A 13,258-nucleotide genomic window follows, 5' to 3' on the forward strand; every position below is an offset into this window, starting at 1 on the left:
TTAAAAGTTGTTTTTTTAGAAGCTTAATGTTAATAATTTTAAGGATGTTTATTGTAGAACAAAGCTAAAGAGGATGGATGTACTAACAATGAGACACCACAACCTGTGAACATTGAAAATGACATGGTTAGTATCTCTTATCCGTTTGTGTATAGTGAGGCAAAACTTCGAGTAAGATATATTATTCATTTTTGTTTCAATTTAACCGAACACATGGATGCTATTTTGTGGATAGGGCCAAATTGGATTAGTCGCTGAAGGAGTTACAATCGAGGAAAAGGTTAGTAATAGTTTATCCTTTAATTTTTTTTTGTTGATATATCATGGTATGGCCATACAAAATCGAGAAAGTGTAATTTTACGCACAAGATAGTAGTTGTGGACAGGGGGAAGTTTTCACATGGATACGTATTTGTGGATATTATTCATATGTACTTGTTCACATGGAAACAGGATTGTGGACAGGATCAAGTGTTAGGCGTCGGTGAACAGGGATGTTGTGGAGAGCAGGTGTTTAGTATTTTCTGAACTAGTGTCGTTTTTTTCTAGTAATGTTTTATATGTTCATATAATTATGCTTGTATGTACGAGGAATTAGTTGTATGGGAATATTGCTGAACTGCCGATTTGTTTTTTTAGGATTACTCTGACTGAACATATGCATTTGTTTTTTTGGATAAGGAAATATGGCAGCAGACGGCGTAGAAGATAATTTTGAAGAGAAGGTAATAACACGTCTAAAGGGAGTTTATATTTTGGTTTATTTATCTTTATGTTACCTCGTAAATGTGTTATGTTAGACCCTGTTAAGTTATTTTTTTTCTGAAACATTAGGTTATTGAAGCCTCAGAGACTATAATTAGCCTAGCCACGGAGAAAGTATGCGATGAGGTATATCTTTCACCGTTGTATATAAAAGGACGTTGTGGATACGATTGTTTTGATATCATACTACAAGTAATTTTACTGACCACATGGATATGGAATCGTGTACAGGTGAATCCTGTATCAGACCTTGTAGGGGAGTATGTTGAGGATAAGGTGATTAATATTTTTTCAATTAATTTTCTTTAGTAGAATAATATCAATGTTTGTACATTATATGGTTTAGCTAGTCACTATTATGGTTGTTAATTTGAAAAACATGAAAACGATTAGGTGAGGGTAGCGTCCGAGACCATAATGAGCCTTGCGTCGGAGAAGCTAGAGAATGAGGTACATTATTTATGTTTCACGCTTTACTTGTGGAGATGTATGTAGATGAACTAATGTTGTTTGATATTGTTTGATTAGGGAGCTATTATAGACGAAGTTCCATTGACAAACGTTGAGTCAGCTGGAGAGTCGTCTTGCGATGAAGAGGAGGTATAAATTGTGGGCATATATCTATGAATGCTTAGGGTGAAGGGATGATGTTTAGTAATATATGATATATAATCTTACAGGAAAGAGACGTGGATCCTGAAAAGCTAGTTGATGTTAGTGATTCTTCTCCTCCACAAGAGCGAAAGCGTGCTGTTTTAACTGAAGGGGAAGAAAATCTTGTTGCTGAGTTACTGAAGAAGGCCCCTTACTCTCCTTCTAATGGGCATGATTCGTTACCTCCTCTGGACACCAATCTGTTTGAATACTTTAAGAAAACTATGACTGAAGCACCTAACACGTAATTCTTGGTTTTGATTTTTATTTTTTAATGGTGTACTAATATATACTATTGTAGGTCGTTTACTAATTGTACAATTCCTTGCAGTGAACATCTTATACGTTGCAGTCACCTCATAAACAACAAGTTTTTTTTGGAACTTGCTGAACCACAGAAATGGGTGTCTACATTGGTAATACCTGTTTTATTTATAAGAATTTGTCTGTGAGTTTACTTGATTGAGTTTATTGACCTTATTTTCATTGTCTTAAACAGCATATTGAGGTGTTAGTGAGTTTTTTAAGAGAAAGACATAGATATGTCCTTGAGAAGGAGCGTTCGACTTTTGCCTCACCTTGGCTTGGGAACTTCCTTTTGCGGAAGTACAAGTCTTTTTCAGTTGCGGGGAATCGAGCGAGGGTCCAGTGGAAAGGATTATTGGACCGCTATATTCCTGGTAGTCCTTCAGACTGGTTTGTTACTATTGACACTATATATATGCCGATGATATGGCAAGACGAGCATTGGGTAGGACTCGCCATAAACCTACCAAACTGGTGCGTTTTCATCGTTGATCCCAATGTTGAATTGTATGATATAAGAAAGGTTTCGAGGTTTGTCGCTCCTGTTGTAGAGATGCTACCGTATATCATTAGGAAATTTTGCAAGCCACCTAGGTCCCAAGATCATGGTTATGAGCCGTTCAGATGGGTTAGATATGACGGCATTTATGTGAACAAGCGTTGTGGTGATTGTGGCCCGGTAGCAATGAATTTTCTTGAGATTCTTGCGAATGACAATGGAGTAGAACAGATGGCGGCAATCACAGACGAGATTGTGGATGAATTTAGAGCTCAATATGCCATGGACATCTACACTGAATTAGTTGCCCCTCTGTATACGTCAGAGAAGGAATAATTGACATTTGTTAGCGGTGTGGTCTGTGGAGTCTAATTTGTGTTTTATTAGTAGTTGTTTTTCTGTTTTAAATCCGAACTGTAAGTTTGTATTTTTAGATGTTTAACGTTTAACGTTTGGTGTAGTTATTTATGGCTTTACGTTTAATTAGATGACTAACATTGACCGCAACTATGCATCCATGGTAAATGTGAGTCCATTTTTAGTTAAGGTTTTGGTAGCCATCTGGATGCTCATTTGTGGATGTTGCACGTGTGGATGCTCAGCTTAATTTATATTTAAAGTTTGCTAGGTTGCAGAAAGTGTTTTATATAAAGTTTTATTCTCTGTTTCATGTTAGTTGGATTTCTTATCGAAAGGTATCCATATGGATGGTATTCATTAATTTTGTATCAATAATGATAATATTGCTGTCCATATGGATAGGTTCTTATTAAAATGTTAATATTGCTGTCCATATGGATAGGTTCTTATTTTGTATCAATAATCTTTTAGTTGTTTCATGTTTTATATAAAGTTTTAATCTCTGTTTCATGTTAGTTGGATTTCTTATCGAAATGTATCCATATGTATGGTATTCATTAATTTTGTATCAATAATGATAATATTGCTGTCCATATGGATAGGTTCTTATTAAAATGTTAATTTTAACGTTAACAATGTGGTTCATGGTTATGAGAATGTGTGGGGGAAGCTGTTTCCTTAGCTATAATAGTGTAAAGGAAGCTGTCTCCTTATGGGTTTGGTATCCACGTGTATGTGGGTGTCAACACAATTCAGCAACCACTGTCCACATGAATTCTTATGAGGATACAAGTTTTTGATGGTAAGGTAAGTTTTAAGAAACTGGTTAAGAAGGCGAAAAAAAATACTCCTTGCCCCCAAAACATAACTTTCTTCACAAAAAATATGCAACACCATCAAATAGGATTGGTACACGTGGAAATGTTGTGTCCTATCTGCTTGCATCTTGAACACCTATTAACTTTGACAGTGCCCGTTGTAGGTTTCTGAAATAAATCAGACTACAAGTTAATACATGATCACTCGAATGAGAGACGAATATTCTATTGTTGAATATATAGATTAAGCTTACCGGATATTCACCAACAGATGGAATTCTAGACTTCGTAGGCCTACCAGATGGCCGGCGAGACTTTGGTGGGATTAGATCCCTCCTAACAACTTCATCGGCCATACCAATATCATTGGGATGAACTTCAGGGTTGATGACTCCAGTGTAAGTAGCTGCCCATGTAGAAGTCTTATAGTACTCGTCTACAAGTGTTGTTGGAGGAATACCTTGGTGGTTGGCAGCCAGCATTGCGTGTCCACATGGGATCTTAACTCGGTCGTAATGTTTGCAAGTGCATTTTTTCAAATCCAGAAGGACATGGTGCTTCCCGTTGAACAACCCCACAATTTCATAACTCCAACTTGTCACAGTTCCAACCTTGCTTCCGTTTACGATTGACATAGTTTTTGTCAATTGTTTATCAACCTCCGGAGTTACCACCCCGTTGTGTGTAGCAGACTTTTTCCTCCTTGCACTGAACCAGCGTGTTAACATAGCCCTAATAAACTTAAGCAATTCCACTATTGGTGACGCCCTACCCTTCCATAATGCTTTGTTCAACGATTCAGCTATGTTGCTAGTCATCAGATTGTAACGGTCTCCCTGAAAATATGCGCGTGACCAATGAGCAGTGCCAATTTTATCAAGCCATTTAGAACATTCGATGTTTTTTCCTCTAATTTGTCCATAAATCGTCCGGAAAGAGCCAACTGTGTAGGCATATGCAGCATTAGTGACCAGTTTGGCAAGACCTTTGTTGTGAAATTTGGCATTCACATTCCTCGCCAAGTGGACAATACAAGCGCCATGATGAGCACGTGGAAAAACCCTCTTCTTAGCAACGTAAATGGACTAACATCTGTCAGAAATGATGGTGAGGGTATTGCTATCTGCGATTATGCGTTCAAGCTTCTCAAAGAACCAAGTCCACGAATCATCATTCTCGCTATCTACAACAGCAAACGCAAGAGGGAATACTTGAAAGTTACCATCTTGGCCACTTGCTGTCAACAACACTCCTTTGTACTTACCAGTTAGATGCGTCCCGTCCACAACAAGAACACGTCTCAGCTTACTGAACCCTTGAATGGATGCACCAAACGCCAAAAACGTGTATAAGAACCTTTCAGTACCATCTTCCTCGATTCCTGTTTTAATATCTGTTACAGTATCGGGGTTTGCGAGCTTCAAAAGATGCAAATATTCAGCCAGTTGATCATACGAATCTTCATCAGAGCCAAACAAATCGTCTGTAGCTTTTGCCACAGCCCTACGACACTTACTGTATGATGCTGAAACCTTAAGGTCCTCAAGGACCAATTGCTGCAGGTCCATTGGTACTGGTGATTTAGATGGATCGCTAAATTGTGCTTTGAAGACAGCAGCAATAACTCGAGATGTCGCCTTCTTCATGTAATTGCACCTTGTTTCAACTGGGAATGTGTGTTCCAAACATGCTTTACGTATCTCATAGTATCCATTGCTCAGTTCTTTAGCCATAATCCTCCAGTCGCATTTCACACAAGTGCAACTTAACAACAAAGTAGTCTCGCTTCGTCCGGGTTTGTTTAAAATCGAACTGTTTCTTAATTGCATATATGGCTAAACCTATCTGGCAATCTTCTTTGTTGGCGAATTTTTTGCCCTGGTATATGCCTTTGTCATCGTCATCAATGTGAAGATCAGGAATCACATCCCTCTCATATTCTATGTCATCAAACATAGGAGGAATATCAAACTCCTCGTCATCAACATCAGCTAACCTCCTTTTTGGTTTAGCTGGAATCTGTACCTGTCCACTATTATGTGTCCACGCGGTCACGTTACTTTGGACAGGTTCACTAACTGCTGGGTGACCACTCTGAACGAAACCCCCACCAGAATCCATACCAAATTTCTCATCCTTTGGTAAGGATGTCCCACCGTTGACGAGAACCCTATGGTCGAAGCAGTCATTGGTGGTGCACATAATTTCTACAGGATTTGCACGACCAAAATGATCTCCCACAAAGTTCCCCCAAAATTCTCGATCATAACCTGTAGGAGTAAGAATCTCCTGAGTTGGTCCTTCTTCTTCTTCTGCGTCTGCTTCTTCTTCAGAACTATGACCACAGTCTTCAACATTACACTCAGCCTCGTTGCGAATATTGTGATTCCAGTCTTCAACATCACAACCTCTTCCCCAATACTTTGACTCTATTTCATCAACCTCAGCCAGTAGCGATGGATCAACCTGGGTGGTAGGAATTGTGGGGATTGTTGATTTGGAACCAACAGTTCCTTCCAGTTCAACATCAACATCAATTAAAGTGTTACTGGAAACAAAACTACACTTACCACGCTTCCCACTTTTACCGATACTACGACCAGCTGAAGTTCCGGCAGACACACGCTTCCCACTCTTACCATTAGTAACACCAATCTTAAAATTTTCCTCCATTTCAGAAAGACCAGCGACGACATAATCCAGTTGGCTACCAAGAGCGGCATCAAGTAATGGTGACAACTCATCATCGCTTGATCCAAAACTACATCTAGGTGACTTAGCGGAGAGAGGAATGACACGACCAGAAACAAAATCCTCTCTATTCCCTGTATTTAACTCATCTGTGATTGGAACTCTGTTTGTAGACTCTTGGAAGTTCACAAACATATTTAAATGATGGTTCTCACGAAACAATTGCTTGAAATAGTCTAAGCCAACATCGGTAGTAACCAGTACAGGAGGAGTTCTCTCAGCCGTGGTGAAAAGCATGCTGTTAGGAGGAGAGAAACTGAAACAAGCCTTCTTCTTCCTTACGCCGAATTCAAGTTTTACAGCATCCTCAAGTTCAGCTAATGTAACATTGTCGGAGAGGGGAACGACCCTCGATACGAGAAACTTATCCACCTCAAACCTCCAAACGCTATCCACCGAAGAAGCCCACTCACCGCATAGGAAAATACAATGTCCAACCTGCAACCAAGAACAGTTAATTAAATGTAATTGCAATCCACAGAAAAGAAACAAAACCCAAGATGGAATCCACAGTAAACAACCAAAAAAACGTAAAGTCAATAAAACTTACCAGGACCGCCATGTCTCCCTTATCCACCAAAACCCTACTCCTTCCTGTCTCCTTTATCCACACAAGATTTAACCTTTATATATGGAAGACTTCGACAGGTGTAAGTCATATAGCTACAGGATCAAATATTTTTAGTTAGAAATGGAAGGAGGAGATTATTTTGCTCTAACAATTTTGGTTAGAAGATATAGTTTGGTTAGAATGAGTTGAGGGGTATAATTGTATAAATTTGAAGAAAGTAAGAGAAAAAGTGCCTAGTGGACAACAAATGTGCTAGGATGCAATAAAATGTTGGAAAAGTGTGGTAGGATGCAATTTGTCCTACATACTATTAATTACCATATATTTGTTGTATGATGTATCCAATCATCCAAATTCCAAAGAATGACAATGTAAGTTAAGGTATCAATTAGTAGAAGAAATGAGACCCACAAGTTTTGATGATTCATACAAGGATTTTTAGACTTTCGTTTTTTTTAACTGATAAACTGATAGTATTTTAACATAGAGTGATAATTTGTGTAAAAAAACTGCAGAATTGCACAAATGTCAAATGGTGACGATATATATTTCTTTTTTTTTTTAAACGTGTGAAAGTGTGTGAATTGAATGAATTAAGACGCGAATCCAGAAAATTCGATAAAATGTCCCTTTGGATGATTTAAAAGAAAGAAAGATGCCGAGGTTTATACTTTATACCCTTTTTTCTTTCAAAGAATATTCCAGGGACCCCTTGATTCTTTTGACCAATTTGCTTATTTTTAACTCTTCTTTTTTCTCTTTCTTTTGCACTTAATTCGAAACTACTACTAGTATTTAAAAATAGATCAACAAAAGTGGCAATTGTCAAACTAATAATAGTAGTACGATCATGGAAAATGGAAAATATATTATATAAGATCATGAAGACCCAAACGTCCCCACGTGTTGTTGTCGTTGACAATCTTGACCTGGACGGTTTGATGATATCATCGGTGTGTAAAAAAATGATTATAAGAAAATAAACTATATCCAATCTTCATTTTATTAAAGAAAATTCGTTTCGATTCAAATCTATAATTTCTATATATATATAAAAAAATGGTGTAATGAGCCATCAAAAAAAAATCCCTTCAGTACAGAACATTGAATAACTTTAAATACCATCTCTAATAACCATAAGTGGATAAATAAAAAAGCATGCGAGTGTATGAAACTGAAAAATAAAAAAAGCATGTGTGTGTGTGACAATCTCACCCACAGATAACGAAGAAAAATAAAATAATGAAAATGAAAGAGAAGAAGAAGAATATAACCAAGAGATATTCCCCCCGAAAGAAAGACAACACATCACACTAATAAAAAGGATATTCTAAAAAGAAACCTTCAGAATATTCTCTTTATTTTATGCTTAATCCCTCTTTTTTTATATAATCTCCCTTAACCTCCTCTCTTTCTTCTTCCCATCCTCATTTTTTTTTCTAATTCTCAGAAATAAAAAAAAAACAAGAACAACAAGAAAATGAAGTTTGGTAAGAGTCTAAGCAACCAGATCGAGCAGACACTTCCTGAATGGCAAGACAAGTTCTTGTCTTACAAAGACCTCAAGAAACGTCTCAAACTCATCCCTTCCAAATCCTCCCTTGATCGTCCGGTTAAACGTCTCCGTCTCGATCCTTCCTCCTCCGCCGGTGATGATGATTTCTCCCTCGGTATGTCTAAAGAAGAGATCAGTTTCATCCAGCTCTTAGAAGACGAGCTTGAGAAATTCAACAATTTCTTCGTTGAGAAAGAGGAAGAATACATCATCAGATTAAAGGTACCACCATAACCAATATTAACAAATTCGATTCCGGTTATTCGATTAGTCTAATTTGTGTTGTTGGTTTAAAAAAAAAACAAAACAGGAGTTTAGAGATAGGATTGCGAAAGCTAAAGATTCAATGGAGAAGATGATTAAAATCAGGAAAGAGATTGTTGATTTCCATGGCGAAATGGTTCTTCTTGAGAATTACAGTGCTCTTAACTACACTGGTACACATTCTCAAAACCCTTAATGTTACTTGAACATCAAGATTCATCATAAAAATGTTGAGATGTGTGTTTTTGGTTTTTTGTTGGGAAAAACAACAGGATTGGTTAAGATACTAAAGAAGTATGACAAACGAACTGGTGATCTCATGCGCTTGCCTTATATCCAAAAAGTGCTTCAGCAACCTTTTTACACTACGGACTTATTGTACAAGCTTGTTAAAGAATCCGAAGCAATGCTTGATCGGTTCTTCCCTGTTAACGAAACAGAGTCTGAGAATATCATCCAAGCTGAGCTCTCTGAGCACAAGTTCATGGAGAGTCTCCACATGAAGAGTACGATCGCTGCTTTGAGGGTTTTGAAGGAGATCAGGAGTGGTAGCTCTACGGTGAGCGTGTTTTCGTTGCCGCCGCTTCAGTTAAACGGGTTAGATGAGACTTGGAAGAAGATTCCGTTGATGGAGCAAGAAGCCAAATAGAGTGAGTGAGGGCACTACACTCTTTCCTTTTTTTTTACACGATAGAAAGCTAACAAGATTAAAAACAGATGTTGTTATTATCATCAATGTACACACAAAAAGGCAGGAAGAAACGATGGGATCTGTTTCTGTAGTTACACAATGTAACTTTGTTTCTGTGTTTGGTTGTAGTATTTGATGTAATATATATCATCACTTCAGATTAATTATTGATTTTCTTCCTTTCCAATTCCATTGTGTTGGATACTATACAACCACAATATCAGAAACTACAGATGATGACTTCAAAGTGTAGCCAAACCGATGTCGATGTCTGAAATTATTACAACCTACATGTGTGATATAGTTCAACAGATCTAGCTCCTTCAATTGTAATTTGAGGTCTAAACTTACTTTACTTTTTACTTCTTGATCGTTTAGTTAGTGACTGGCATGAAAGATTAGAGAGTTTTTTTTACTGGCAAAATAGATGAATTAAAGCATGTTCTCATAAATGATACAATGATTCGATACAACACCAAAACCAAATACCAACACAAACTCTTAAGAAACTGAAATGCAGAAAAAGTGAATTAAAAACGTTAAGTGAAGAAGATAGTAGAGAATTCATGGACGGTTTTTGATATTTGGTAGTTGCCTACACAAAACTTCAGTCAAAGCCTTCCTTTTGCACGGAGGAGACCCATCATACCGAGCAATCAATCAGAGACTGTCATACTTAGATCAGAAGCTTCTCAATAGCATCCTGCAGGATTTACAAAAATAAAATGATTAACCAATTATAAAGACATGTGAGAATCAATGATGGTTTATAAACAGAGGACAAGAGTAAGGGCTAAAGTTTACCTTGAGCGACTGGATCTGTGCTTTCAATTGACTAGCTTCGTTTGATGTGACTGAACAAGCGATGACTGGTCTTGTAACACCACAGGCTCTTCCCAAGGCTTGCTTTGAAGGCACAAACACATACGGAACATTCTGCATATTCAATCATTCACAAAGGGAACATTAATCCAAAAGAACATCAATCAATTTCTGAATCAAACAAATAAGCTAAACACAAGCATAAAAGTTGCGTCCAGTAACAAAAAGTCAGAAGAAACATCAAGAAGTTGGCACTTATAGACTTCCTAGTGGGATATGAGAGTTTAGTTAACAAAATGATACAAAACTTGACTAAGTATAAACACAAACTAATCAAACTAACAATCAAGACTATTTCAAAGTAAGTAGTTCAAAAAAGACCTACAAACTCTGCTATAATGACGAAACAATATAGTTTGCAATTCTCAAAAGAGAAGTCAACTCTGCTATAAAGAATAAAGAACAAACCTTATCCTCAGCAAGTAAGGGTAGATGAAGAAGAATCTCTAGAGGCTCTGCATCTGCAGCCATAACCACAAACTCGGAGATTCCACGGTTAAGTGTCTTCGTAGCTGTAAACGATAACAAAAGTCAATTACAATCACTAGGAACAAGTTCATAAATTACCCAAAAAACGCTAAAAATTAACAGAGATGAGCATATAATATAAAAGATACCTTCGTTAGCACCCTTCTTGAGCTGCTTGTAGTTAGTAGCTTGTTGAACAAGATCAAGAATCGTTATCGATAACTGAGCATCTGCAAGCGGATACGCTTTAGGGTTTACGGCCTCTCCTGTCTGCAATAATTAAAGGAAAGAAAAACAAAGTCAAGACCCAAATCAAACAATCAACAAGAAAGATTCCTTCTTCGATAACAGTAGCAGATGTAATCGAAAAAAGAAGAGAGCAAGAAGAGAGAAGAAGAAAGTACCATCTTCGCTGAGTCTAGGGTTTGAGAGAGGATTAGGGTTTTAGAGGGGACGAGTTTCTCGGCTTAAAGATTCTGAAAGGATATATATGTAGGCTTAAGGTTTGTTACTTATATGCGTGTTTTTATATATACACAATTCTAATGGGCCTGCGGTGATATACTTCGGCCCATGAGTTCATTAAAACCGACAGAAACTCAACTAATGTGGTTTTTTTAGTTTGGAAAAATAAACCAAACCAAAGTACTGTACTTGCTTTATCGACGGAAGTGGTAATAATATTTAGTTTCAAGAAAATAAGTCTTTTGCCCAAAAGTGTGTATTTTTACTTGGTCTATATACATACTACATAGAATGATGTAACTTGCAAGGCTTATTATTATCACCCATGTTCTTCTTATAAAACTGATCTATTATCCAAATTGATTGTCACTGATAGTTAGAACTTACTAGCACAACAACAATCTTTCAATAGGGCCTGAATTTATTGACTGCTGCTCTCATAATTAGTTCTATTAATTTGACAAACGTGAAGCTATGTATGTGATCACTCACTTCTTTTGCAAAACAAAAAAGCCTGTGTTGTAAGGGCTGACTCCAATGTCGTATGTTCCATATATCAAAAGCAACACACGATCGTACCAAATACAAGACCATACCCATAATCCAAAGAGAATAATATTCTACGCTTTCAGTTTCCTCAACCCCTTGGAATCTTTTGCATACAGGAAAATGAGCATCTCAAAGAAGTAAAATCTACATGAACCGGTTCTGTGAGAAGTTGACACTTAAAAGAAAATGATCGATACGCCCATCATGAAGCATCCCGCGGAGACCCAAGGACTCAAACGCTCGCCTGTTACAATTGATATGACAAATAAAATTATTTAATCAACAGAATGTTTGGCTATCATAAATTAACCACAGTAACTGTTGGATGACATAGCCTGAGACTTATGAGTTCACTATGTGCCATCATGCATGTGCTTCCATAGGAGGTTTTAAGGATTAGAAGCCGTTTGAATTAAAGTTCAATGAATTAGTAGCTGCACTGATTACTAGGAAATTCTTACTCCTAGAGAGTCTATCATTAGCCTCAATTTGAACATATGCAAAGAGGGGATTGTTCAACACAATGTTTTCTGCAAAGGAATTGAATAAAAACAAAAACAAATACTGAGCCTACCTATTCTAGCAGCTTTCCAAAAGAATCCTCGGAACCTGCAAATAAGGAAGCATAATAATGTTCAAGTAGTTTTCATCATTAATATCTATAAAACAAAGAGATGAATGGGGGGCACTATGATGAAGAACCAGCTGCAATGCAATGTAAAATATGCAGAGAAATACTTGAAAGCATCTACAATTTGGTCAAAGAGTGGCATATGTGTTCTGGGTTTCGGGAACCAATACGATGTGAATCAAATTCAGGAATAAAAAAGGAGAATAAAGGTGGGTACAAACCCAGTTTTCTGCTCCAAAATAGCAGGGAACTGCATCTTCAGATAAGTGCAAGTGCAGATCACAAGCAGCACCACCGTCAGGAATGAATGGAAATTGAACAAAGCTGACTGTGATTATCCCAAAGATAAAAACAAAACTCTTAGCTCGCTCAAATCGTTGAGATAAACAAAATTTCACAATGGACCTGAGAATGCAATATATTACCATTGTATCTGATCACCGAAGCACTTCAGAAGCTACTAATTGTGCCTCCTTGAATCTGAAATAACCAGATGAAACAATGATATGGATCATATGAGAATCGATTCGAAGACAGACAAGAAGAATCATAACTACACAAACAAAAAATCATCAAAAAAAACCTAACAATTCAATTCCATCACCACCAAAAAATCAAAGGGAAGGCTCATCTGTTAGTCACTTCTAAATCAGATTAAATAATCGTCGGAGTATAATTATCAGATCGTGTAGCGAATCTAACTCCATAACCTTCATATCTTTGTACTAAATCAGGTGACGCGAGAAAGAGAGCAAATCAGAAAACTGTGATAAATTAGAAAGAATGGGAAAAAGCAAACCTGAAGTTGAGCTGAAATCGATGCTAATGGCAAAAGAAATTAGGGTTTCGAAGCTTGAATCTAGCAAAAAGATCAGCGAGGATTTGGATCCGAGGAGAGACCGACGAGAGAAAACGTTCGCGTGAGAGTTTTTTTTTCTGATTTTTCCTATTCTACCCCTCTCTTCCTTTATTAATGAAAGAACAAAAAAGTTGATATTACTGTTTTATAATTTTATTTATAAATTGGGC

General features: G+C 37.1%; 3 protein-coding genes and 1 pseudogene across 3 annotated transcripts; 1 reads left to right on the forward strand and 3 right to left on the reverse strand.

The window, feature by feature from the left end:
* Positions 1-3,480: 3,480 nt before the first annotated feature.
* On the reverse strand, positions 3,481-6,715 carry LOC147918670 (uncharacterized; annotated as a pseudogene).
* Positions 6,716-7,993: 1,278 nt separating this feature from the next.
* On the forward strand, positions 7,994-9,421 carry LOC104770397 (SPX domain-containing protein 1). The gene is made up of 3 exons (XM_010494820.3): positions 7,994-8,501; positions 8,590-8,716; positions 8,816-9,421. Exons 1-3 carry the CDS (start codon positions 8,205-8,207, stop codon positions 9,190-9,192), a joined length of 801 nt encoding a protein of 266 aa, XP_010493122.1. The 5' UTR covers positions 7,994-8,204; the 3' UTR covers positions 9,193-9,421.
* Positions 9,422-9,585: 164 nt separating this feature from the next.
* Positions 9,586-11,090, reverse strand: LOC104770398 (uncharacterized). Its single transcript, XM_010494821.3, has 5 exons — positions 10,989-11,090; positions 10,734-10,854; positions 10,525-10,628; positions 10,039-10,170; positions 9,586-9,937 (listed from the first exon to the last, which is right to left on the reverse strand). The coding sequence occupies exons 1-5, from the start codon at positions 10,989-10,991 to the stop codon at positions 9,911-9,913; spliced, it is 387 nt and encodes a 128-aa protein (XP_010493123.1). The 5' UTR covers positions 10,992-11,090; the 3' UTR covers positions 9,586-9,910.
* A 488-nt stretch (positions 11,091-11,578) lies between these two features.
* LOC104770399 (uncharacterized) lies at positions 11,579-13,218 on the reverse strand. Its single transcript, XM_010494822.3, has 5 exons — positions 13,029-13,218; positions 12,655-12,709; positions 12,451-12,557; positions 12,173-12,207; positions 11,579-11,842 (listed from the first exon to the last, which is right to left on the reverse strand). The coding sequence occupies exons 2-5, from the start codon at positions 12,655-12,657 to the stop codon at positions 11,775-11,777; spliced, it is 213 nt and encodes a 70-aa protein (XP_010493124.1). The 5' UTR covers positions 12,658-12,709; positions 13,029-13,218; the 3' UTR covers positions 11,579-11,774.
* Positions 13,219-13,258: the final 40 nt, after the last annotated feature.

Source organism: Camelina sativa, chromosome 20 (assembly GCF_030686135.1).
Source record: "Camelina sativa cultivar CO46 ecotype springtype chromosome 20, ASM3068613v1".
Lineage (NCBI taxonomy): Eukaryota > Viridiplantae > Streptophyta > Magnoliopsida > Brassicales > Brassicaceae > Camelina > Camelina sativa.

Bases quoted from the DNA above. Each gene is read 5' to 3' on its own strand.
- LOC104770397 (XM_010494820.3), top strand. From the start codon at position 8,205: ATGAAGTTTGGTAAGAGTCTAAGCAACCAGATCGAGCAGACACTTCCT. The intron at 8,502-8,589 runs GTACCACCATAA...AAAACAAAACAG, and splicing joins AATACATCATCAGATTAAAG to GAGTTTAGAGATAGGATTGC. The intron at 8,717-8,815 runs GTACACATTCTC...GAAAAACAACAG, and splicing joins CAGTGCTCTTAACTACACTG to GATTGGTTAAGATACTAAAG.
- LOC104770398 (XM_010494821.3), bottom strand. The intron at 10,629-10,733 runs GTATCTTTTATA...TATCGTTTACAG, and splicing joins CAAGAAGGGTGCTAACGAAG to CTACGAAGACACTTAACCGT. The intron at 10,171-10,524 runs GTTTGTTCTTTA...TTGAATATGCAG, and splicing joins CCTTACTTGCTGAGGATAAG to AATGTTCCGTATGTGTTTGT.
- LOC104770399 (XM_010494822.3), bottom strand. The intron at 12,208-12,450 runs GTTTGTACCCAC...CCTTATTTGCAG, and splicing joins ATTTTGGAGCAGAAAACTGG to GTTCCGAGGATTCTTTTGGA. The intron at 11,843-12,172 runs GTAGGCTCAGTA...CAATTGTAACAG, and splicing joins TTGGAAAGCTGCTAGAATAG to GCGAGCGTTTGAGTCCTTGG.